The 21,028-nt window shown below is 54.2% G+C and overlaps 2 protein-coding genes across 7 annotated transcripts in view; both read right to left on the bottom strand.

The window, feature by feature from the left end:
- Positions 1–3,924: 3,924 nt before the first annotated feature.
- On the bottom strand, positions 3,925–8,876 carry SNRPE (small nuclear ribonucleoprotein polypeptide E). The gene is made up of 5 exons (XM_064173425.1): positions 8,725–8,876; positions 8,443–8,469; positions 6,587–6,649; positions 6,290–6,368; positions 3,925–4,174 (listed from the first exon to the last, which is right to left on the bottom strand). Exons 1-5 carry the CDS (start codon positions 8,776–8,778, stop codon positions 4,119–4,121), a joined length of 279 nt encoding a protein of 92 aa, XP_064029495.1. The 5' UTR covers positions 8,779–8,876; the 3' UTR covers positions 3,925–4,118.
- A 1,274-nt stretch (positions 8,877–10,150) lies between these two features.
- Positions 10,151–21,028, bottom strand: part of ZC3H11A (zinc finger CCCH-type containing 11A) — a 31,776-nt gene continuing 20,898 nt past the window's right edge. For all 6 annotated transcript variants that reach the window (XM_064173419.1, XM_064173421.1, XM_064173423.1 and 3 more), the window contains 9 exons: positions 20,400–20,462; positions 20,045–20,140; positions 19,700–19,765; positions 17,868–18,368; positions 16,484–16,557; positions 14,865–15,195; positions 13,607–13,776; positions 12,988–13,055; positions 10,151–12,202 (listed from right to left, as the gene is read on the bottom strand). In XM_064173419.1, coding sequence (XP_064029489.1) covers positions 11,938–12,202; positions 12,988–13,055; positions 13,607–13,776; positions 14,865–15,195; positions 16,484–16,557; positions 17,868–18,368; positions 19,700–19,765; positions 20,045–20,140; positions 20,400–20,462 — 1,634 coding nt within the window. In that variant the 3' untranslated portion in view covers positions 10,151–11,937. The remainder of the gene's footprint in view (positions 12,203–12,987; positions 13,056–13,606; positions 13,777–14,864; positions 15,196–16,483; positions 16,558–17,867; positions 18,369–19,699; positions 19,766–20,044; positions 20,141–20,399; positions 20,463–21,028) is intronic.

The raw sequence follows: 21,028 nt of genomic DNA, 5'->3' as shown, positions 1-21,028 counted from the left end.
TGGGGTTGAAAAATGTGCCCAGAGGCTGGAGGCAGGCTGGAGGCAGGATCTGCTGCTGGGTGATGCCCAGTGCCAGGGTGAGGGGCAGAGGTGTTCACAATGTCCTAACTGCTTGGGAAGGGTTGTGGTGAGGAGGTCGAGAGAGGTTCTGGGGGGAGCTGGTGGATGGGAGGGTGAGCTTGAGCCAGCAATGTGCTCCTGTGGCCAGCAGGGCCAGTGCCATCCTGGGGTGCATTAGAAGGGCTGTGGTTAGGAGGTCCAGAGAGGTTCTCCTGCCCCTCTGCTCTGCCCTGCTGAGGCTGCATCTGCAGTACTGTGTCCAGTTCTGGGCCACTCAGTTCAAGAAGGACCTCAGGGAACTGCTGGAGAGAGTCCAACACAGAGCCACAGAGATGCTGCAGGGAATGGAACAGCTCTGTTAGGAGCAGAGCCTGAGGGAGCTGGGGCTGGGAGCTTGGAGCAGAGCAGCTGAGAGGTGACCTCAGCAATGGCTATAAAGATGTGCAGGTGAGTGGCAGAGGCTGGGGCCAGGCTCTGCTGGGGGATGCCCAATGCCAGCACAAGGGGCAGTGGTGGAAGCTGAGGCAGAGGAAGCTCCATGGAAAGATGAGGAGGAATTTTTTGCCTGTGAGGGTGCCAGAGCCTGGCACAGGCTGCCCAGGGGGGCTGTGGAGTCTCCCTCTCTGGAGATATCCAAACCCCTCCTGGCTGTGTTCTGTGTGACCTGCTCTGGGTGCTGCTGCTCTGGCAGGGCTTGGACTGGCTGAGCTGTGGAGCTCCCTTCCAGCCCCTGACACTGTGTGGCTCTGAGTCAGTGCCATGGTTTGGGTGAGGACAGAGCAGTGCTGCTTTGGCACAGCCAGGGCTGGTTTGTGTCCTGGCTGTGTGCTGCTTGTACTCAGCAGCTCTTGGAGCACAGCACTCTGCTGCCAGGAGCTCCTCAAACAATGGAGCTGTGTTTCCTCCTGGACATCCACACACCCCCAGGCACTCCTCTGGGCTTTCTGCAGCCTTCACAGCTTCCTCCTGGGGAGCTTCTCCTCTTCCTCTGCAACTCCTCCCCTCCTCCCCCAACATAATTAGTGCCTATTTTGGTATCTTATCATGAGATGCTTCAGAGCTGATTAGCTCAGACTTCCTTCCTCCCATCATCAACCTATCCCAATATTGACATTCATTTGTTCTAATTTGATGGTATCAAAGAGCAGAGAAGCTTTAGGAGGCATTAAGGTGCCTCAAAGAGGACAATCTGGAGTTGGCAGCAGCCCTGCTGATAAGAGGGAGCCACTTCCCCTAATGCTCAGCTCTTAAAGAGCAGCCTCTTGGCAGAGAGGAAGAACAGCTCCACAAGGGCTCCCAGCCCAGTGTTGTGGCAGGGGCCCTGGATGAGCCAAGCACAGGGATGTGACACACACCAGCAGGTCAGCAATGAATTCAGTTAGAGGGTGGTTGGATTTGATGACTTCAAAGGGCATTTCCAACCCCAATTCTGTGAAATAAATCTTTCCTAAAGACACAGACAGTGAAAAAGTGACACTGGGAAAGAGAACTCAGAGTGCTCTGGGTTGGAAGGGACCCCTAAAGGTCATCCAGTCCAACCCTCTTGCAGTCAAGCAGAGCCATCCTCCACTAGAGCAGGTTGCTCAGAGCCTTGTCCAACCTGATTCCTTCAAAGTTGCTTCCAAGAGAGTCTGATCTGTTTGTGGAGCCTCAACTTTCTGGAGGCTCAAGGCCCTCACTGGTCTGTGACAAAGAGGAGATGCAGGCAGGTGAATTTCACAGCCCTGCATCACAAACCTCCCTTCCTGCAGCACCTGAGCTACTGCCTGAGGAAAACTGGGCCCAGTTCAAGACAAGGAATCACTGGAGAGAGTCCAGCAGAGGCTGAGGGGCCTGGAGCATCTCTGTGAGGAAAGGCTGAGAGCCTTGGGGTTGTTGAGCCTGGAGAAGAGCAGCTCCAGGGGGGATCTGAGCAATGCTCAGCAAGGGCTTGGAACTGGATGGTCACAGAATTAACCAGGTTGGAAAACACCTTTGGGATCATCCAGTCCAACCTAGCACCTAACAGCTTCTAATTCACTAACCCCTGGCACTGAGTGCCTCATGCAGCCTCCTCTTCAACACCTTCAGGCATGGGGACTCCACCACCTCCCTGGGCAGCCCATTCCAGTGCCAATCACTCTCTCTGACAACAACTTCCTAACAACATCCAGCCTCAACCTGCTCTGGCACAGCTTCAGCCTCTGTCCCCTTCTGTCCCTGGCTGCCTGGCAGCAGAGCCCAACCCCACCTGGCTACAGCCTCCCTGCAGGCAGCTGCAGGCAGCAATGAGCTCTGCCCTGAGCCTCCTCTGCTGCAGGCTGCACCCCCCCAGCTCCCTCAGCCTCTCCTCACAGGGCTGTGCTCCAGGCCCCTCCCCAGCCTTGCTGCCCTTCTCCAAACACCTTCCAGCACCTCAGCATCTCTCTGCAACGGAGGAGCCCAGAACTGGACACAGCACTGCAGGGGTGGCCTGAGCAGCGCTGAGCACAGGAAGGTCTTTAAGGTCTCTTCCAACCCACTCAGTCCTCTCTGCAGGAATTCGTTCATTGCTCAGGCACCTGCCCAGCCAGCAGCTATCCTCCAGAGCTATCAAAGCCACCACCCTCTCTATTGTCACACCTTGTTTGAGACAATCGAGTCACCGAGGGCCATCAGCCCTGCCCTGACACGCTGCATTGCTCGGGGACCACAGAGGACTGAGCTACCACATTCCAGCTCCTGACTCAAACCCTTGCCTGTGCTGTTTCTTCCCCCATCTTCCTTCTTCAGGCTGGTGATGGGAAGGTGGTGTGCAGGGAGGTAGAGGAGAAAGCCATCAGCATCTGGTGACCAAAAGTGATGGACATGTCACCAATCATCTTCCCCACCCCAGGAGTCTCTAAGTTTTCCAGCCTGCTGAACCAGACCAGTTGAGAGGTCTGCTTGGAGATTTCTTTCACCTCATAGAAAGGCTCAGGCTGGAAGGGACCTCAGAGCTCATCTGCTCCAACCTCCCCATCATGAGCAGGAACACCTCTCAGCTAGACTCAGCTGCTCAAGACCTCATCCCTCCTGGCCTTGAACACCCCCAGGGAGGAGGAGGCCACAACCTCCCTGGGCAGCCTATTCCAGAGCCTCTATACTCTCCTACTGAAGGATCACAGAATCAGTGAGGGCTGGAAGGGAGCACAAGGAGCAGCCAGTTCCAGCCCCCCTGCCATGCCCAGGGACACCTCACACTAGAGCAGGCTGCCCACAGCCTCAGCCAGCCTGGCCTCAAACACCTCCAGGGATGAGGCTTCCACCACCTCCTGGGCAACTCCTTCCAGGCTCTCACCACTCTCCTGCTGAAGAACTTCTTCCTAACATCCAGTCTGACTCTCCCCACCTCCAGCTTTGTTTCATCCACCCCACTCCTATCACTCCTTGACAGACTAGAAAGTCCCTCCCCAGCTTTCTTGTTGCCCCCTTCAGCTACTGAAAGGTCACAAGAAGGTCACCTGGGAGCCTTCTCCTCTCCAGACTGCACAGCCCCAACTGCCTCAGTCTCTCCTCACAGCAGAGCAGCTCCAGCCCTCTGAACATCCTCCTGGCCCTTCTCTAGACACCTTCCAGCTCCTCCATATCCCTCTTGTACAACTTCTTCCTGGAGTGACCTCACAAGCACACACCCAGCAGTGAGCTCTGCAGATTGTGGTTGTTGTACTCTCACTAGCACCACACAAACCAGGGCAGTGCTGCTCCAGCAGCCTGCCCAAGCAAACCTCATGCCCCTAAAGCAGCTGTCCCACAGCAGAAGACACAGCCAAGGACCAGGGAGTGCACAGATCCATGCTGGCAGCCTCTCTCCAGACATTTCTCCCCTCGAGGGACTGAAGAGAGGCAGATTTTACCCCTTCCAGGTACCATGAAAAACGTTTTATTTGTGAAAGAAATGCTCAATTGTTTCAAACTACAAAAACCCCTCCCCAGGAGCTGCCCAAAGCAGCCTGCAGCCTGACCCTGTGACACAAAACTGCCACTCCACTGCCTGCTCCTGCTGCCACCAACACTTGCTTCAGTCTAGAGCTGTTGTTTGAGGTGGAGAAGAACAAACCCTAGTTAGAAACACTCTGGAGCAGAGTGATGTTGTCCCCCTTTAGCATGATCCGACCTGCAAGAGAGAAAGGAAAGCAGGGTTAGAGAGGTCCCAGCTCTGGTGATAGCTTTGTGCTTTCAAAAGCCATTTCTCAGCTCCAAGGTGCCTAGGAAGATGTTCCCCATGACAGCAGAGCAGGTTTAGGTCACTGAGTCACAGGCTCACAGGATGTCAGGGGTTGGGAAGGACCTAAAGAGATCATCCAGTCCAAACCCTCTGCCACAGCAGGAATCCAATCTAGCTCAGGGCACACAGGAACACATCCAGACAGGCCTGGAAAGGCTCCACACAAGGAGACTCCACAACCTCTCTGGGCAGCCTGTGCCAGGGCTCTGGGACCCTTCCAGGCAAGAAGTTGCCTCTTCTGCTGAGCTGCAACCTCCTGTGCTGCAGCTTCCATCCACTGCTGCTTGTCCTATGCCAGGGAGCAGTGAGCAGAGCCTGTCCCCCCCCTCCTGACCCCCAGCCCTCAGAGAGTTATAGACATTGATTCAATCCCCTCTGAGTCTTCTCTTCTCCAGACTAAGCAGCCCCAGGGCCCTCAGCCTCTCCTCACCAGGCAGTGCTCCACTCCCCTCATCATCCTCATAGCTCTCCCTTGGACCTTCTCCAGCAGTTCCTGTCCCTCCTTAACTGGGGAGCCCAAAACTGAAGGCAGTGCTCAAGATGAGGTCTTAGCAGGGAAGAGTAGAGGCAGAGGAGAACCTCTTTTGATCTGCTGGGCACACTCTGCTCAATGCCCCCCAGGACCCCATTGCCCCTCTTGGCCCCCAGGGCACATTGCTGCCCCAGGGATGCTCTCCCCCAGCACTCCCAGCTCCCTCTCCTTGGGGCTGCTCTCCAGCAGTCACCTCCCAGCCTGTGCTGCTGCAGTTTATTCTTCCTCCCCAGGTGCAGGACTCTGCACTTGGCCTTCTTGAACCTCATTTGGTTCCTCTGTGCCCACTCTCAGTCTGTCCAGGTCTGGCTGGATGCCTACACAGCCTTCAGCTGGCTCAGCCAAGCCTCTCAGCTTGGTGCCATCAGCAAACTTGCTGAGCAGACTCTGTCCCTTCCTACATGGGCTGTGAGCCCAGCCTGACAATCCACACTGCAGCACCTCAGACAGAAGCACCACTCCTGTGCTGGGCTGCATGCAGAAGTGTGGGCAGCAGGTCCAGGGAGGTTCTCCTGCCCCTTTGCTCTGCCCTGGTGAGGTCACATCTGGAGTGTTGTGTCCAGCTCTGGGCTCCCCAGTCCAAGAGAGACAGCAAAATACTGGAGAGAGTCCAATGGGGGCTACAAAAACACTGAGGGGCCTGGAGCAGCTCTGTGAGGAGCAAAGTCTGAGAGCCCTGAGGCTGAGAGCCTGGAGGAGAGCAGCCTCAGAGGGCATCTGAGTAAGTTACAAGTATCTGAAGGGTGAGGGGCAAGAGGATGGGGCCAGACTCTTGTCAGTGCTGTCCAGAGTCAGCACAAGGTGCAGTGGGCACAAACTGGAACCCAGGAGGTTCCATCTGAACAGGAGAAACGTCCATGGTGTGAGGGTGCAGGAGGCCTGGAGCAGGCTGCCCAGAGAGGCTGTGGAGTCTCCCCTGCAGAGCTTCCAACCCCACCTGGCCACTGAGATCCTGGGCAAGCTGCTGTAGGTGCCCTGCTTGAGCAGTGGGGTCAGACTGGATGATCTCCAGAGGTCCCTTCCAACCCCTACCACGCTGAGATGCTGGGTTTGAGCAGTGCTCTGCCCCTGCTAAGAGTCTAAACATGTCCCTTGTCACTGCCTGCTCTCTACCCTCATCAGCAGGAGATCAATACTAAATAAAGCCACTGAAGTGGTTCCCAACTTTGACCAGGAACTGCTCAGGGCTGCCTGTGCCAGCTGAGAGGAGCTGGGGGAGTGACTCCTTGCAGCCACCCCAGCTGCAGAAAGCCCAGCAGAGTTGTTCCACACGTTTGAAAACCCCAACTGATCTCTCACCACATTCCTCTGCAGGTCCAGCAAAACCAGCAGCTGAAAGAGCAGCAGGGAGAGCTCAGCCAGCACCTGCCCTGCAAACTCCACCCTCCCTCTGGTGCTGTGCACTTTGAGGTGCTCCTGTGTGGAAGGCTGAGGCAGGCAGCACTCAGCTTGAAACAGACACACAAACATACCCAGCTGCTTCCTTGATTTCGTTTTGGAGTGGATCTCCTCTGCATCATCCAGCACCAGGTTCATGTATTCATCGAAGCCCTAAGAAGCAGCAACAAAAGCAAGCAGTGAGAGAAACCTCAGCAGCAACACTCCCAGGCTGTGCTGACAACAAAACCCTGCCACAATTTGTTATTTGCAGAGCCAGGAAGTATTTCCACAGCCCAGAGTATTCTTTTATTAGGGGGCAGGAAGGAATAGTTAGAGGGATGTGAAAGGTGAGGACCAGCAGGATGCTAACAGGACCCCCTGGTACTCACAATGATGCAGCCTTCTATCCTCATGTTCACCTGCTCATAGAGCCACACCTGGATCCTGGATCTCTGCAGAGGGGTGGAAGAGGCCAAAAGAGGAACACAAACACAGACATGGAATCATAGAATGGTTTAGTTTGGAAGGGATCTCAAAGTTCAGCCAGTTCCAACTCGTTGCCATAGGCAGGGACACCTCCAACTAGAACAGGTTGCTCAAGGACTCATCCAAGCTGGTCCTGAACACCTCCAGAGAGGTTGTGGAGCACAGAAGCACAGAATGTGCCCTGCAGGTGTTCAAGGCCAGGCTGGATGAGTCCCTGAGCAACCTGGTGGAGGCTGGTGGCAGCCTCCTCTGTGTAATCATAGAATGGAATAGGTTGGAAGGGATCCCAAAGCTCAACCAGATCCAAGCCCTTGCCATAGGCAGGGACACCTCCCACTAGAACAGGTTGCTCAAGGACTCATCCAGCCTGGTTCTGAACACCTCCAGGGAGGTTGTGGAGCACAGAAGCACCCAATGTGATCAAAGATCACATTGGGTGCTTCTGTGCTCCACAATCTCCCTGGGAAACCTGTGCCAGTGTCTCACCACCCTCAACCTGTGCCAGTCTCTCACCACCCTCAACCTGTGCCAGTCTCTCACTACCTTCAACCTGTGCCAGTGTCTCACCACCCTCACTGCAAAGAACCCTTTCCTAACAGTCACAGAACAGGAGAGGTTAGAAGAGGCCTCCAGAGATCATCCAATCCAACCCCTCTGCCAGAGCAAGGTCACCCAAGGCAGGTCACACAGAAATGCATCCAGGTGGGGTTGGAAAGTCTCCAGGGATGGAGACTCCACAACCTCTCTGGGCAGCCTGCTGCAGGACTCTGTCACCTTTACACCCAGACCCTCTGCCACTCTCACCCTTCTGCTCTTGTGGAAGCTCCTCTGCTCCAGCTTGCACCCACTGCCCCTTGGCCTGTCACTTCAGAGCATCACAGAATGAACCAGGTTGGAACAGACCTCTAGGATCATCCAGTCCAACCTAGCACCTTCTCACTAACTAACCCATGGCACTGAGTGCCTCATGTAGCCTCCTCTTCAACACCTCCAGCCACAGCCACTCCACCACCTCCCTGGGCAGCCCATTCCAGTGCCAATCACTCTCTCTGACAACAACTTCCTAACAACATCCAGCCTCAACCTGCCCTGGCACAGCTTCAGGCTGGGTCCCCTTCTTCTGTTGCTGCTTGCCTGGCAGCAGAGCCCAACCCCACCTGGCCACAGCCTCCCTGCAGGCAGCTGCAGGCAGCAATGAGCTCTGCCCTGAGCCTCCTCTGCTGCAGGCTGCACCCCCCCAGCTCCCTCAGCCTCTCCTCACAGGGCTGTGCTCCAGGCCCCTCCCCAGCCTTGCTGCCCTTCTCCAAACACCTTCCAGCACCTCAGCATCTTTCACTTGGCATCCCTGATCAGAGCCTGGCTCCATCCCTTCACATCATTTAGGCTGGATCCTAGGAAGCACTTCCTCATGGAAAGGTGATTAGGCAGTGGAAGGGCTGCCCAGGGAGGTGCTGGAGTCCTCATCCCCGCAAGTCTTTCAGGCTGGATGTGGAGCGAGGTTAGAGGTCGGACTTGACCTCTGAGCACCAACCCCGCCTGGCCTCCATCCCTCGCACCACTGCTGTGACTTCCTCTGTCCCCGACCCTTAAGTCCAGCAGAAACACTTCCCAAAGCCGAATCCCGAGCTGGTTAACACCCCCGCGGCTCGGTGCCGGCCCCACTCGGGCCTAAGGCTGCCCACGCAGCCCCAGCACGTTCCCCTCGCCCGGCCCTGAGGCCGCCGCAGCCTCGCCCCCCCCCCGGCCCCGCGGTACTCACGTTCTGCAGGTAGCGGAAGATGAGGTTCTGAAGCGGATCGTTAAGGTCCCAGCACGGCAACACCTCCTCGGCCACCCAGACCGCGGCGGGCACCCTCCAGCCCCCCACGGGCACCCTCCAGCCCCCCACGGGCACCCTCCAGCCCCCCACGGGCCTGCAAGGCAGCGCCTCCATGGCCTGCCCCCCCCCCCACCCCTCAGCCCGCCGCCCCCCCCCGCCCGCCCTGCCCGCGGCTCCGAGCCGAGGCCGCTGCGGTGCCCCTCTGGAGCAGGGGAAGGATACGATGGGCTGCACCATCACCTTCTGCACCTTCTGGCCCTGCCCGCGGTACGCCATGGCTGCCGCTGGCCTGGCCGGGCCCACGCTGCCGCCGCCGCCGGGAGCCGAGCAGCAGGGCGGGAGCGCGCAAGGGCCGCTGGGATGCTGGCGGCCGCGGCCGCTCTGGCACGCTGGAGGACTGCGGACTCGACTGCTCCGCGCAGGGGCGGGCAGGGAGCAGCCCCCGCAGCCTGCCCCCCGCCGCTGCAGAGCCCTTCGGACTCACCGTGAGCCAGAGAGCAGCCCCCGCAGCCTGCACCTCTGCCGCTGCAGAGCCCTTTGTGCTCACTATGACCCTGCAGAGCCCTTTGTGCTCACCGTGAGCCAGGGAGCAGCCCCCGCAGCCTGCCCCTCCGCCACAGTGTCACAGTATCATCAGGGTTGGAAGAGACCTCACAGCTCATCAAGTCCAACCCTTTAGCACAGAGCTCAAGGCCAGACCATGGCACCAAGTGCCACGTCCAGTCCTGCCTTGAACAGCTCCAGGGACGGCGACTCCACCACCTCCCCGGGCAGCCCATTCCAGTGCCCAATGACTCTCTCAGGGAAGAACTTTCTCCTCACCTCCAGCCTAAATCTCCCCTGGCACAGCCTGAGGCTGTGTCCTCTTGTTCTGGTGCTGGCCACCTGAGAGAAGAGAGCAACCTCCTCCTGGCCACAACCACCCCTCAGGTAGCTGCAGACAGCAATAAGGTCTGCCCTGAGCCTCCTCTTCTCCAGGCTAACCAATCCCAGCTCCCTCAGCCTCTCCTCGTAGGGCTGTGCTCAAGGCCTCTCCCCAGCCTCGTTGCCCTTCTCTGGACACGCTCAAGCATCTCAATGTCCCTCCTAAACTGGGGGGCCCAGAACTGAACACAGCACTCAAGCCTGAACCTGCCCTGGCACAGCTTGAGGCTGTATCCCCTTCTGTCCCTGGGTGCCTGGCAGAAGAGCCCAATCCCACCTGGCTACAACCTCCCTCCAGGTAGTCGTAGGCAGCAATGAGGTTTGCCCTGAGCCCTCTCATCCTCCCCTTGAGACTCTCCATGCCACCCCAAGGACCTTCTATGCCCTCAGTCCCAGCGTGACCCTCTTGTACCCTGCTCAAAACCCACTGTGCCACCTCTAGGATCCTCTTGTATCCCCCACGACTTTCTATGGCTCCTGCCTTGCCCTAGACCCCCTGATGCCACAGCCAGGACCCTCTTCTGCCCCCCTCAGACACCCATCCCACACCCTCCTGGACTCTGTCGTTTTCCCACCCTAGACACTCTTGATCCCCACCCCACATTATCTTTCACTCCTCTCTGGCACCTTCTTGTATTCCTCCTCCAGACCCCATGGGAGTCTCTGGTGCCCTCCAGGACCCTCCTGTGCTCCCCCCACCCCACAGACAGACCATGCAGAGACCTCCCCTCCTGTGCCAGCTTTATTTAAAACCAGGGTTGAGGCTGTTGCAGGGCACAGGCGAGGGCAGAGGCCAGACTAGGTTGGATACAATCCCTTAAATAATACAAATATAAAATGGAAGAATAAAATATTTACAGGAACCAGGACACAGAACCACAGCCCAGAGCCTGGGCCAGGGGCTGGCAGAGCAGGAGGTGGGAAGCAGCATGGGGAAAGCCTTCCTCAGCAGGCTCTGCTCTGCTCTTTCTCTCTCCCAGCTGCTGGCAGAAGTGGCAGGGGAAAGGGTAGGGGGGGGGAAGAGGAATATTTTTTTGGAGCCACAACTGCAGGTTTCTACCTTTTGGTTTCAAACCTTTGCTCTAAGAACTAAGACCTGACAGTGGATTTAATCAAAGCACAAAAGGTGTTTTGCTTCCCAAGAGACCAAAAAAAGAACTATTTACAGCCAACTCCAACCCAAACTCTTTTTTCCCCTCTGCCAGCAGTGAGTGCCTGAGGGCTTCAAGAATCAGAGCAGGGAGAGACTGAAGAAATGGAAGAAAGCAAAATCTGCTAGGGAGAGGCAAGGAACACAACACACTCCAGGCTCAGCTGGCTTCTGGGGGGTGGGGGTGTCACAGCCTGCCCAGGGACACCCCAGGCAAACCAGCAACTCCAGTCCTGCCTCCAGCACAGACTTCTCTACAAAGTGAGGGCTTAAGGGAGGATGCCCAAGCAAGGGAGCATGGTTGGGCCTGCAGCAGGAGCAGGTTCCAAGATCATCAGCCTGGGAACATGCTCCTGGTGTCTCGGGTGGGGGTCACTGACAGTGCCACAAAGTTGGTGGGACGAAGTTGATGGTGAACACAAGGCCCTAGAGGAGCCAGCAGCTGAGTGGAAGCAGGAGGCACTTAAACCAGTTCTTCATTTACCAACTGACTGCAGACTGGGAGAGGAATCCTGAGCACCCTCCCTAGATTCAGATTCACGTGGGCAAGAAGCACCAAACCCTCTCCCCACACTCCCAGCCAGGTTTTGGTACAGCACAACAAAAGGTGAGGGGCAGATGCTGGCTGTGCTCAGAGCTGCTGCTTCTCACCCCCATGTTGTGTCATCCCTGATAAGTCAAAGTAAGGCTGGATGGACTCGACCCCAACCACCCACCCCTGGCAGCATGTTTGGTCCAAAAGATTAATTCTCCTCCTCCTCCCTCCCACCCCCAATATTCTCATTAAGTTACCCCCCAAAAAAGGTGAAAGTCCAAAAGGAGAGCAGACATAAATAAAACTCAAGAGTTGACATAGTAACTCCAGGCTTTAGACAGCAACTGTCCAAGAAATGAAGAACATCAAAGCTTTGAAACGTGCCCAACGTTGAGTTTTGCCCAGGGGTGAGGGGATGAAACTTAGAAGTTGAAACCTTCAGGGCATGGCTCAATCAGTAGAGGAGTTCCCAACCACCACAGTTTGGAGGTTGGCATCTCTCTGTCCCAAAATACAGAAGTGCTTTGTCCTCCTTCATCCTCTTCATGCCAACAGTTACAGAAGGATGCAGAAGACCTCAACTCTGACCAGCAGGGAAATGTAGGACAACAGAGTGCAGAGGTTGCCAAGTTCAGCTGTGCTTTAAAGACTCCTTGCAAAACCTCAGATAGAAAGAGGATCAACTTCACCTCTGGGTGTCCAACCAAGCAAACCCTTTAACCCTTTCACCTCTGAGGTGTCCAACAAAAGAGAGTTTTGAGTTTGGTTGTTGTGGGTTTTTTTTTTCCCCCCTATGCTTTTTGTTTTATCCCCAGGACTCTGCAGTTCAGCTGTCAATCATCTCAGAGAGTTCCAAAAGCAGGTCATCCTCGTCCTTGCTTGGGTCCAGGTCAATTTCTGCTTCCAGTTTGCCTCCTGAGATTTCCCAAATGAGCTTCTCAAAGTCATCCTCTACTGACAAAGGAGCTTTCCCAGCCCCTGTGGAGCTCATCCGCCGAGTCTTTGCTGGTACTTGGGGAGAAGCTGAGGTTGAGCTGGAGACCTCTGACTGTGCCATGGAGTCTGCCTGGCTTCCAATGTGCACTTCAGGACTTGGAAGAACAAGAGAGAGAGAAAAAAATCAGTGTATGGCATTCCTTAATCAGACAGATGTGAGCTGCAAAGCAGCTCTTAAAAGCGGAGTTAACCTTCCCACGCCTGGACCTCACACAGGCACTGCTGAAATTCTTCCCACTGAGGGTGGAGAGGCACTGGAAGAGGCTGCCCAGGGAGGCTGTAGATGTCTCCCTCCCTGGAGGTGTTCATGGCCAATGGCATCCCTCAACCAGACAGATGTGGGCTGCAAACCAGCTCTTAAAAGTAGAGTTAACCTTCCCACACCTGGACCTCACACAGGCACTGCTGAAATTCTTCCCACTGAGGGTGGAGAGGCACTGGAAGAGGCTGCCCAGGGAGGCTGTAGATGTCTCCCTCCCTGGAGGTGTTCAAGGCCAGGTTGGATGAGGCCCTGAGCAACCTGGGCTAGTGGGAGGTGTCCCTGTCCATGGCAGGGAGTTGGAACTAGATGAGTTTCAAGGCCCCTTCCAACCCAAACCCATTCCATGACTCTGTCATTCAGTTAACTTGGGGCTCCCTGGAGAGAGCAGTTGGGGCAGCAGCTGCCTTTGTGGGCATAAGGATTTAGCTGTCAAGACAGAACATTTGAGCTCTGGCAAAGAACCCTGCCCTAGTGAGGCCACAGCTGGAGCACTGGGTCCAGTTCTGGGCTCCTCATTTCAAAAGAGACAGGGAACTACTGGAGAGAGTATAAGAGAGGCTACAAAGATTCTGAGGGGACTGGAGTGAGACAAAAAAGAAGAACAAATGTAGCTGGTACCTGGGTTTGGGTTTTTCTCTCACAGGTATGGAGACCAGGCTGTCCTCTGGCAAAGCAGGAACAATGGCCTAGGAAGAAGCAAAATGATCTTATGACAGGCAAAAAGCTTCCTACAGAATCTTCCTCTGCTGCTTCTCCTCTTGCATTGCTGAGCCTAAACTCAACTACACAACCAGGGCACACCTGAAGGAGAGTTGGAGATGTTCAAGTAAAGCCTGGATGGGGCACTTAGTGCCATGGTCTAGTTGACTGGATAGGGCTGGGTGCTAGGCTGGACTGGAGGAGCTTGGAGGTCTCTTCCAACCTGCCTGATTCTGTGATCTTGCAGGTCTCTTCCAACCTGGTTGATTCTGTGATTCTGTGAGCTTGTGTCTTTAAGGACACACCATGAATGGACAAAACTGCTTTGTGCCACAGAGAAATGGCAGCAGAAGGTGATGCCAACACTGCCACTCAGCTAACAAAAGCAGACAGGCAGCTCCCTGCCTACCACTTCTGGATCTGAAAGGAAAGAGAGCTGCAGAACACTTCAGTTTTTCATCTTTTCCCCAAGAAGGGAGTAATACTTGTGCCTAACATTGACCAGCCACCCAACTCCTGCCCCAGACCCTGTTCTTACCACAGCTGCTTTCTTAGCTGAGGGCTCCTTGGTGTCCCCACCAGTGGCATTCAAGGGTTTCACAGCTGCCACGGCAGAGGGATGGCTCTCAGCTGCCTTGCGTTTCAGCGTCTGCTTCGTGGGGGAGCTGCCTTTGCCCTCCAGGGGCTTCAGGCACACCTTGGGTTTGGCTGGAGAAAAGGAAGGAAGAACTGAGAAAGGCTTCTTCCAAACCAAACAGCTTCTCTTAACACTCCTAGAACCATATCTTGAGTGCTGGGGTCAGGTTTGGGATCCTTACTCCAACATGAATATTGAGTGGCTGGAGTTGAAGGGTCTGGAGAACAGGCTTGGAGAGGAGCAGCTGGGAAGGAAGAACTGAGAAAGGCTTCTTCCAAACCAAACAGCTTCTCTTAACACTCCTATAACCACACCTTGAGTGCTGGGGTCAGGTTTGGGGCCCTTACTCCAACATGAATATTGAGTGGCTGGAGTTGAAGGGTCTGGAGAATAGGCTTGGAGAGGAGCAGCTGGGAAGGAAGAACTGAGAAAGGCTTTTTCCAAACCAAACAGCTTCTCTTACCACTCCTATAACCACACCTTGAGTGCTGGGGTCAGGTTTGGGACCCTTACTCCAACATGGATATTGAGTGGCTGGAGTTGAAGGGTCTGGTGAATAAGGCTGAGGAGGAGCAGCTGAGGGGCCTGGGGGTGTTTAGTGTGAGGAAGGCTTAGGGGAGAGCTCATTGCTCTCCCTGAAAGGAGGCTGGAGCCAGGTGGGGGGGTTGGGCTCTTCTCCCAAGGAAGAAGTGATAGGGGTGAGAGGAAATGACCTGAAGTTGCAGCAGGGGAGGTTTAGGTTGGACATAAGAAAAAGCTTCTTGACAGAAAGGGCTCTCAAACACCAGCTCAGGCTCCTGAGGGAGGTAATCAAATCCCCATCCCTGGAGGGGTTTCAAAGCCACAGAGCTGTGGTGCTGAGGGCCATGCTTTAGCCCCAGCCTTGGCAGGGATTAGATAGTTTGGACTGGATGATTTTAACCAAAGCAAACAACTCCATGACTCTAATCCTTTCAGCTGACCACATCTGGCCTGCACAACCACACCACCACTGCCCAGGAGCTTTTCCACACAGTGAACTGTTTCCCAGAAGGTGTAAAAGAGTAGCACAGAAATCACAAAGAGGAGGTAAAGAGATCCAAGGTGGAAATGGGCACCCATCTGCCCTTTCCTCACAACATGCCCTGCAGGACCTCTTGACCACCTCCTCCAGCCTTACTTTTAGCTCTGTGCTCAGGAAGCTGAGCTGCCTGCTTCCCTGGGGACACAGCAGCATCTTTTCCTGGGCTTTCAGCCCCCTCTTCTTCCAGAGCTTTCCCTGTTATCCTCTTGCCAAGCTGATGAGCTGCCCCTGAAACCAGGTTGGATTCAGGACTCCCTGCTGCTGGAGCTTTCTCCTTGGTTGCTTTTTCAGCAGGAGATGATGGCACAGCAGCTGCCTCCTTCTGAAGCTTCTCCTCTTGGTGTTGTTTCAGTTGCCTCTTGCCCCTCATTATCTCTTCCAGGCTCTTCACTTGAACTTTGGAGTTTGTTGTGCTCTGACCAGAGGACTGGGAAGAAACAAGAGAGGATGAATAGGACAAAACTCTCTGGAGGTTTCATGAAGAACATCTGAGTGGCAATCCCTCTGAAAGCACTATGGGAGGAACAGAGCACATCAACACTGGTCAGAGCTGACATTTCCTCCTTAAAATGTTGCCTGTAACAAGATCCATGGAAATACTGCTCCAAAAGCCCTGCAATTCCCACCACAGCAAGCTTCTGCAGCACAGCAGAAGACTCTAGCTGCAAGCTATGGCATTCTCTTTAGGCAAGACAAAGTTCTACAGCTCCCCAAGCCAGCATTCACTGCTGGACCTTAGCTCTGGCCTTTTCCATGACAAGAGCTGAAGATATCCCAGAATGGTTTGGGTTGGAAGGGACCTCCAAAGCTCAGCCAGTCCAAATCCCTGCACTCAGCAGGGACATCCTCCACTAGAGCAGCTTGCTCAGAGCTTTCTCCAGCCTGACTTTGAGTATCTCTAAGGATGGAGCCTCAACCACCTCCCTGGGCAACCTGTCCCAGTGTTCCAGCAGCCTCGTGGTGCAGAACTTGTTCCTCACATCTAATCTCAATCTGCTCTGCTCTCATTTCAAACCATTGCCCCTGGTCCTGTCCCTGCAGGCCTTTCCAAACAGTCCCTCTGCAGCCTTCTTGTAGCCCTCTTCAGGTACTGGAAGGTTGCTCTAAGATCTGCCTGGAGCCTTCTCTTCTCCAGGCTGAACACCCTCAGCTCCCTCAGCCTGTCCTGCAGGCAGTCTCTGATCCTTTTTGTGGTCCTCCTCTGGACCCCTCCATCAGGTCCAGGTTCTTCTTGTGAGGAGGGCTCCAGAGCTGGACACAGCCCTGCAGGTGAGATCTCTCCAGAGCAGAGCAGAGGGGCAGGATCCTCTCTCTCTATCTCTGGCCATGCTGGTCTGGATGCAGCCCAGGCTGCCCTTGGCTTTCTGGGCTGCCAGTGCCTATTGCTGGCTCCTGTCCAGCTTCTCACCCACCAGCACCCTCAAGTCCTTCTCTGAAGAGCTGCTCTCAACCCCATTACCTCCCAGCCTGGATTGGCATCTGGGAACTCCACAGATTTGATCTGGTGCTAAAAGTTTCTACCTGACAATGAAAGAGAAGATGAAAGCCAAGACTGATGTCATAATATTGTCACACAAAGTGACAGGACTCCTAACTCCACTGCAGAGCTTGCCAAAGGGGGAAGGGTTGGGAGCAGCCTGAGACTGGGAAGGTGAAGGGAAAAAAAATGGGAGCAGATCTTGCCTATGTGTCCTTAGAACTTTCAAAGGACTCACCTCTGCAGGAGCAGAGACAGCTTTGGGAGAAGTCTTGCTCAATTCCACAACCTTCTTTTCTTCTCTCCCAGGTGCTAAACAAACAAACAAACATCATTTTCTCAACAGAAGAAAGAAAAGAAACCTCTGTTCATTTGGGAATGGCTGCAGGAAGCAATTCAGGCAGCATCTGAGCTCCCTCTCCCTCAATCACATCATCTCTGATTACATGGCTTAATGAGGAAATCATAGAATCATAGAATCAACCAGGTTGGAAGAGACCTCCAAGATCATCCAGTCCAACCTATCCCCCAGCCCTATCCAGTCAACCAGACCATGGCACTAAGTGCCTCATCCAGGCTTTTCCTGAACACCTCCAGGGATGGGGACTCCACCACCTCGCTGGGCAGCCCATTCCAATGCCAATCACTCTCTCTGTGAAGAACTTCTTCCTAACATCCAGCCTAGACCTACCCTGGCACAACTTGAGACTGTGTCCCCTTGTTCTATTGCTGGTTGCCTGGGAGAAGAGGCCACCCCCACCTGGCTACAATGCCCCTTCAGGTAGTTGTAGACAGTAATAAGATCACCCCTGAGCCTCCTCTTCTCCAGGCTGCACACCCCCAGTTCCCTCAGCCTCTCCTCATAGGATTTGTGTTCCAGGCCCCTCACCAGCTTTGTTGCCCTTCTCTGGACATGTTCCAGCACCTCAACACCTTTCTTGAATTGAGGGGCCCAGAACTGGACACAGCACTCAAGGTGTGGCCTGAGCAGTGCTGAGTACAGGGGCAGAATAACCTCCCTTGTCCTGCTGCCCACACTGCTCCTGATGCAGCCCAGGATGCCATTGGCTCTCTTGGCCACCTGGGCACACTGCTGGCTCATCTTCAGCTTACTATCTATCAGTACCCCCAGGTCCCTTTCCTCCTGGTTGCTCTGCAGCCACTCAGTCCCCAGCCTGTAGTGCTACTTGGGGCTGTTGTGGCCAAAGTGCAGAACCCTGCACTTGGCCTTGTTAAATCTCATCCCATTGGCCTCTGCCCACCCATCCAGCCTGTCCATTTTAGACCCAAACTGCCTTTCACATTAAGATGCTGCCATGAGCTATGCAAACACAGACACAGCAACAGCCAAGTAAAACACTACAAAAGCCAAATCCCAGAATCCCAGCATGGTGGAAGGGTTGGAAGTGACCTCTGGATTCAACCCAAAGCTCCCCTGCTCGTGCACGAGCACCCACAGCAGCTTGCCCAGCATCACAATGCCCAGGTCAGGTTGGAAGTTCTGCAGAGAAGGAGACTCCACAACCTCTCTGGGCAGCACTCTGCAGGCAAAGTGAATCCTGAGCAAACCCAAACTGTCTGACAGGGGCAGAAGTGCAACAGGGCAGGCAGCAGCTCCTTACCCATGAGCTTTGTGACCCGTAACAACCTCCTCCCAGCTGGGGCAGGCTCAGGCTGTGCTGGGGCTGCTGGCAGGTTCTCCCCACTCTGCTGCATCCGCAGAGCTTTCTCCTTCTTGATTTCTTCCAAGGTTTTAATTCTCACTTCTCCTGCAGCCTTGGCTTTATTCCCTGCCTCTGTCAGCTGCACTTTGCTGGGCACGGTTGGAGAAAGGACACTCAACTTCCTGGGCTCACTCTCAGCTTTTGTCTTGATGGGAAACTCTTCTGGTTTTGGTTTCTCCTCCTCCAGCTGTTTGTCATTCTTCTCAACCAGGGCTCCTGAGAAGGTTTTGATACGAACTGCAGGGGAAGGTCTTGGCCCTGAGCTGGGATCTTCTGCTTTGCAGCGTCCTTCAGCCTGGGCTCTGGTTTGGGGCTCTCCTCGTCTCTGAGTAGCTCTTTCAAGACGAATTTCTTCCAAGGTTTTCACATGGATTTCTCCTGTTGCCTTGGCAGCCTTCTCTGTGTAATCATAGAATGGAATCATTGAATGGTTTAGCTTGGAAAGGACCTCAAATCTCAGCCAGCTCCAACTCGTTGCCATAGGCAGGGACACTTCCCACTAGAACAGGTTGTTCAAGGACTCATCCAATCTGGTCCTGAACACCTCCAGGGAGGTTGTGGAGCATAGAAGCACCCAATGTGATCTTTGATCACATTGGGTGCTTCTGTGCTCCACAACCTCCCTGGGCAACCTGTGCCAGTGTCTCACCACTCTCACTTCTTCCTAACATCCACTTTCAATCTCCCCTCTGCCACTTTAACCCTCCTCCTCCTCTCATTCCAAGCCCTTGTCAATTGTCCCTCCCCCAAACCATCCAAAATAAAAGAAGCACCAAGAGTTAAGGAGCCCAACAACACCTGAAGTTCTCCAAAAGGTGTCACAATGTTAAGGCAAACAAAGTTTGAGGGTTCCCAAAAACCATAAAGGTTGGAAAAGGCCTCTAAGGTCATCCTCAGTCCAACCATCAACCCAACACCACTGAGGTCACTAAACCATGGCCTCAAGGGCCATGTCCATACATTTCTTGAACACCTCCAGGGATGGGGACTCCACCACCTCCCTGGGCAGCCTGTTCCAATGTCTTAGGACATCTTAGGACAGAACCATTCTGCCCAATACTCTCCTTCTCCTCAAAGCCACTTGTATCTTGCAGATCACTGCTACTGACAGAGCTGCCACACAATAAAACCATCACTGTGGGGTGGCAGCCCAGAAGGCAACAGCAGCCTGGGCTGCACCAGAAGCAGTGAGGCCAGCAAGTGGAGAGAAGATCCTGCCCCTCTGCTCTGCTGAGACCTCACCTGCAGTGCTGCATCCAGCTCTGGAGCCCTCAACACAGGGAGGAGCTGGTTGCCCAGGGAGGTAGCTGAGACCTCATCCCTGGAGATATTCAAGGTCAGCCTTGACAAGGCTCTGAGCAAGCTGCTCTAGTGGAGGATGTCCCTCCTGGGTGCAGGGATTTGGACTGGCTGAGCTTTGGATGTCCCCTCCAACCCAAACCATTCTGTGCTTCTGTTCCTCAGATTGTTTCTTCCTTGGCATCTCAACCTCCTGCTCCTGGCCACAGTTCTTGTGTGTGAGCTCACTGCAGCTTCTGGGACTTCCCAGCTGCAGACTGAAACCCTGATGGAGCACAAGTGGAAAACAACCCCCTCAGAGGCCTATTTCTGACACCAGGCATTAGCACAGCTTCAGTACTCTTTAAATCATCACTTTTTACACTCTAAGGGTTGCATGGAAGCTCATGGAATGAAAGAAGAGGAAAGTTAATTTACTCCCCAGTTATTACCTGGCTCTGCACTGGGCTGTTCAGAGGACAATCCCAGCCTCTCCTTCAGAGACTTGGGGACTTGAACTACAAGAGAGAAGAGAAAAAAAAAATCAGAGAAGCCTGCAGGAATCTCACATTTCAAACTGAGGCAGAAGATCACCTCTCTGGGGTTCAAAGTTCCTTTGAACCCTCAGCCAACCCATCAGAGAGAACCCTGAGCAACCTGATTTAGCAGAGGATGACTGCAGGGGGCTTGGAATGGATGACCTTTGGAGCTCCCTTGTGATCCAACCCATTCTAGGATTGTCTCAGATGAAAGGACAAAGAGAAAACCCTCAGCTGCAGATGTTTAGCAGCTGTTACCTCTCTTGGGTGCTTTGTCTGCATTCTCCAAGGTCTCAATCTTCTTCCCCAGCCTCTCGGCGAGGTTGCGCTTCAGAGGAAGGACATTTTTCCCAGCTTCAGGAAGAGAGAAAAGCAGCAAAGAGTTGAAGGACACTTCTCAGGGGAAGGATTTTTCACACCCATCAGCCACAAATCTCGATTCCCCCAAGCAGATTTTCCTTTATTTGCCTTTAATTGCTAACAGGATTTGTTAGGTCAGCACTCGGTACACATCGCTGCAAAAACACCCTCAGCTGCGGTCAGGTTTAGATGAGGACACCCCCAAAAAATAACCTCCTCCCAGAAACAGCCTCCCCCAAAAAAATGCTCTTACCTGGGGAGGCTTTTCGTTTTCCCAGCCTCTCAGCAAGATTCAGCCTAATCACTGGCTCCTCCCCTACAGCAAACAACACATTTTCAGTGCACAGAAAGCAGCAGCAGCAGCCAGTAAAAGCATTCATGGATTCATGGAATGGTTTGGGTTGGGACCTCAAAGATCATCTAGTTCCAACCCCCCCTGCCACCCTATACATGTCCTTAAGTCAGTCTTAGCAGTACAAAGCTCTAACCCCCACTGCCACCCTATACATGTCCTTAAGTCAGTCTTAGCAGTTCAAAGTTCCAACCCCCACTGCCACCCTATATATCTCCTTAAGTCAGTCCTAGCAGTTCAAAGGTCCACCCCACCCCCCACCACCCTATACATGTCCTTAAGTCAGTCCTAGCAGTTCATAGTTCCAACCCCCACTGCCACCCTATACATGTCCTTAAGTCAGTCCTAGCAGTTCATAGTTCCAACCCCCACTGCCATCCTATACATGTCCTTAAGTCAGTCTTAGCAGTTCATAGTTCCAGCCCCCACTGCCACCCTATACATGTCCTTAAGTCAGTCTTAGTAGTTCAAAGTTCCAACCCCCACTGCCACCCTATATATCTCCTTAAGTCAGTCCTAGCAGTTCAAAG

The sequence above is a fragment of the Pogoniulus pusillus genome, chromosome 39 (genome assembly GCF_015220805.1).
Source record: "Pogoniulus pusillus isolate bPogPus1 chromosome 39, bPogPus1.pri, whole genome shotgun sequence".
Taxonomy (NCBI): domain Eukaryota; kingdom Metazoa; phylum Chordata; class Aves; order Piciformes; family Lybiidae; genus Pogoniulus; species Pogoniulus pusillus.
Note: the sequence above shows the minus strand (reverse complement) of the source record. Positions and strands in the feature narration are given on the sequence as shown.

Excerpts from the sequence above, each read along its gene's own strand:
- SNRPE (XM_064173425.1), bottom strand. The coding sequence starts at position 8,778 with ATGGCGTACCGCGGGCAGGGCCAGAAGGTGCAGAAGGTGATGGTGCAG. Across the intron at positions 6,369-6,586 it reads GGATAGAAGGCTGCATCATT|GGCTTCGATGAATACATGAA; the intron begins GTGAGTACCAGG and ends GCTGCTTCTTAG. Across the intron at positions 4,175-6,289 it reads GAAATCAAGGAAGCAGCTGG|GTCGGATCATGCTAAAGGGG; the intron begins GTATGTTTGTGT and ends TCTCTCTTGCAG.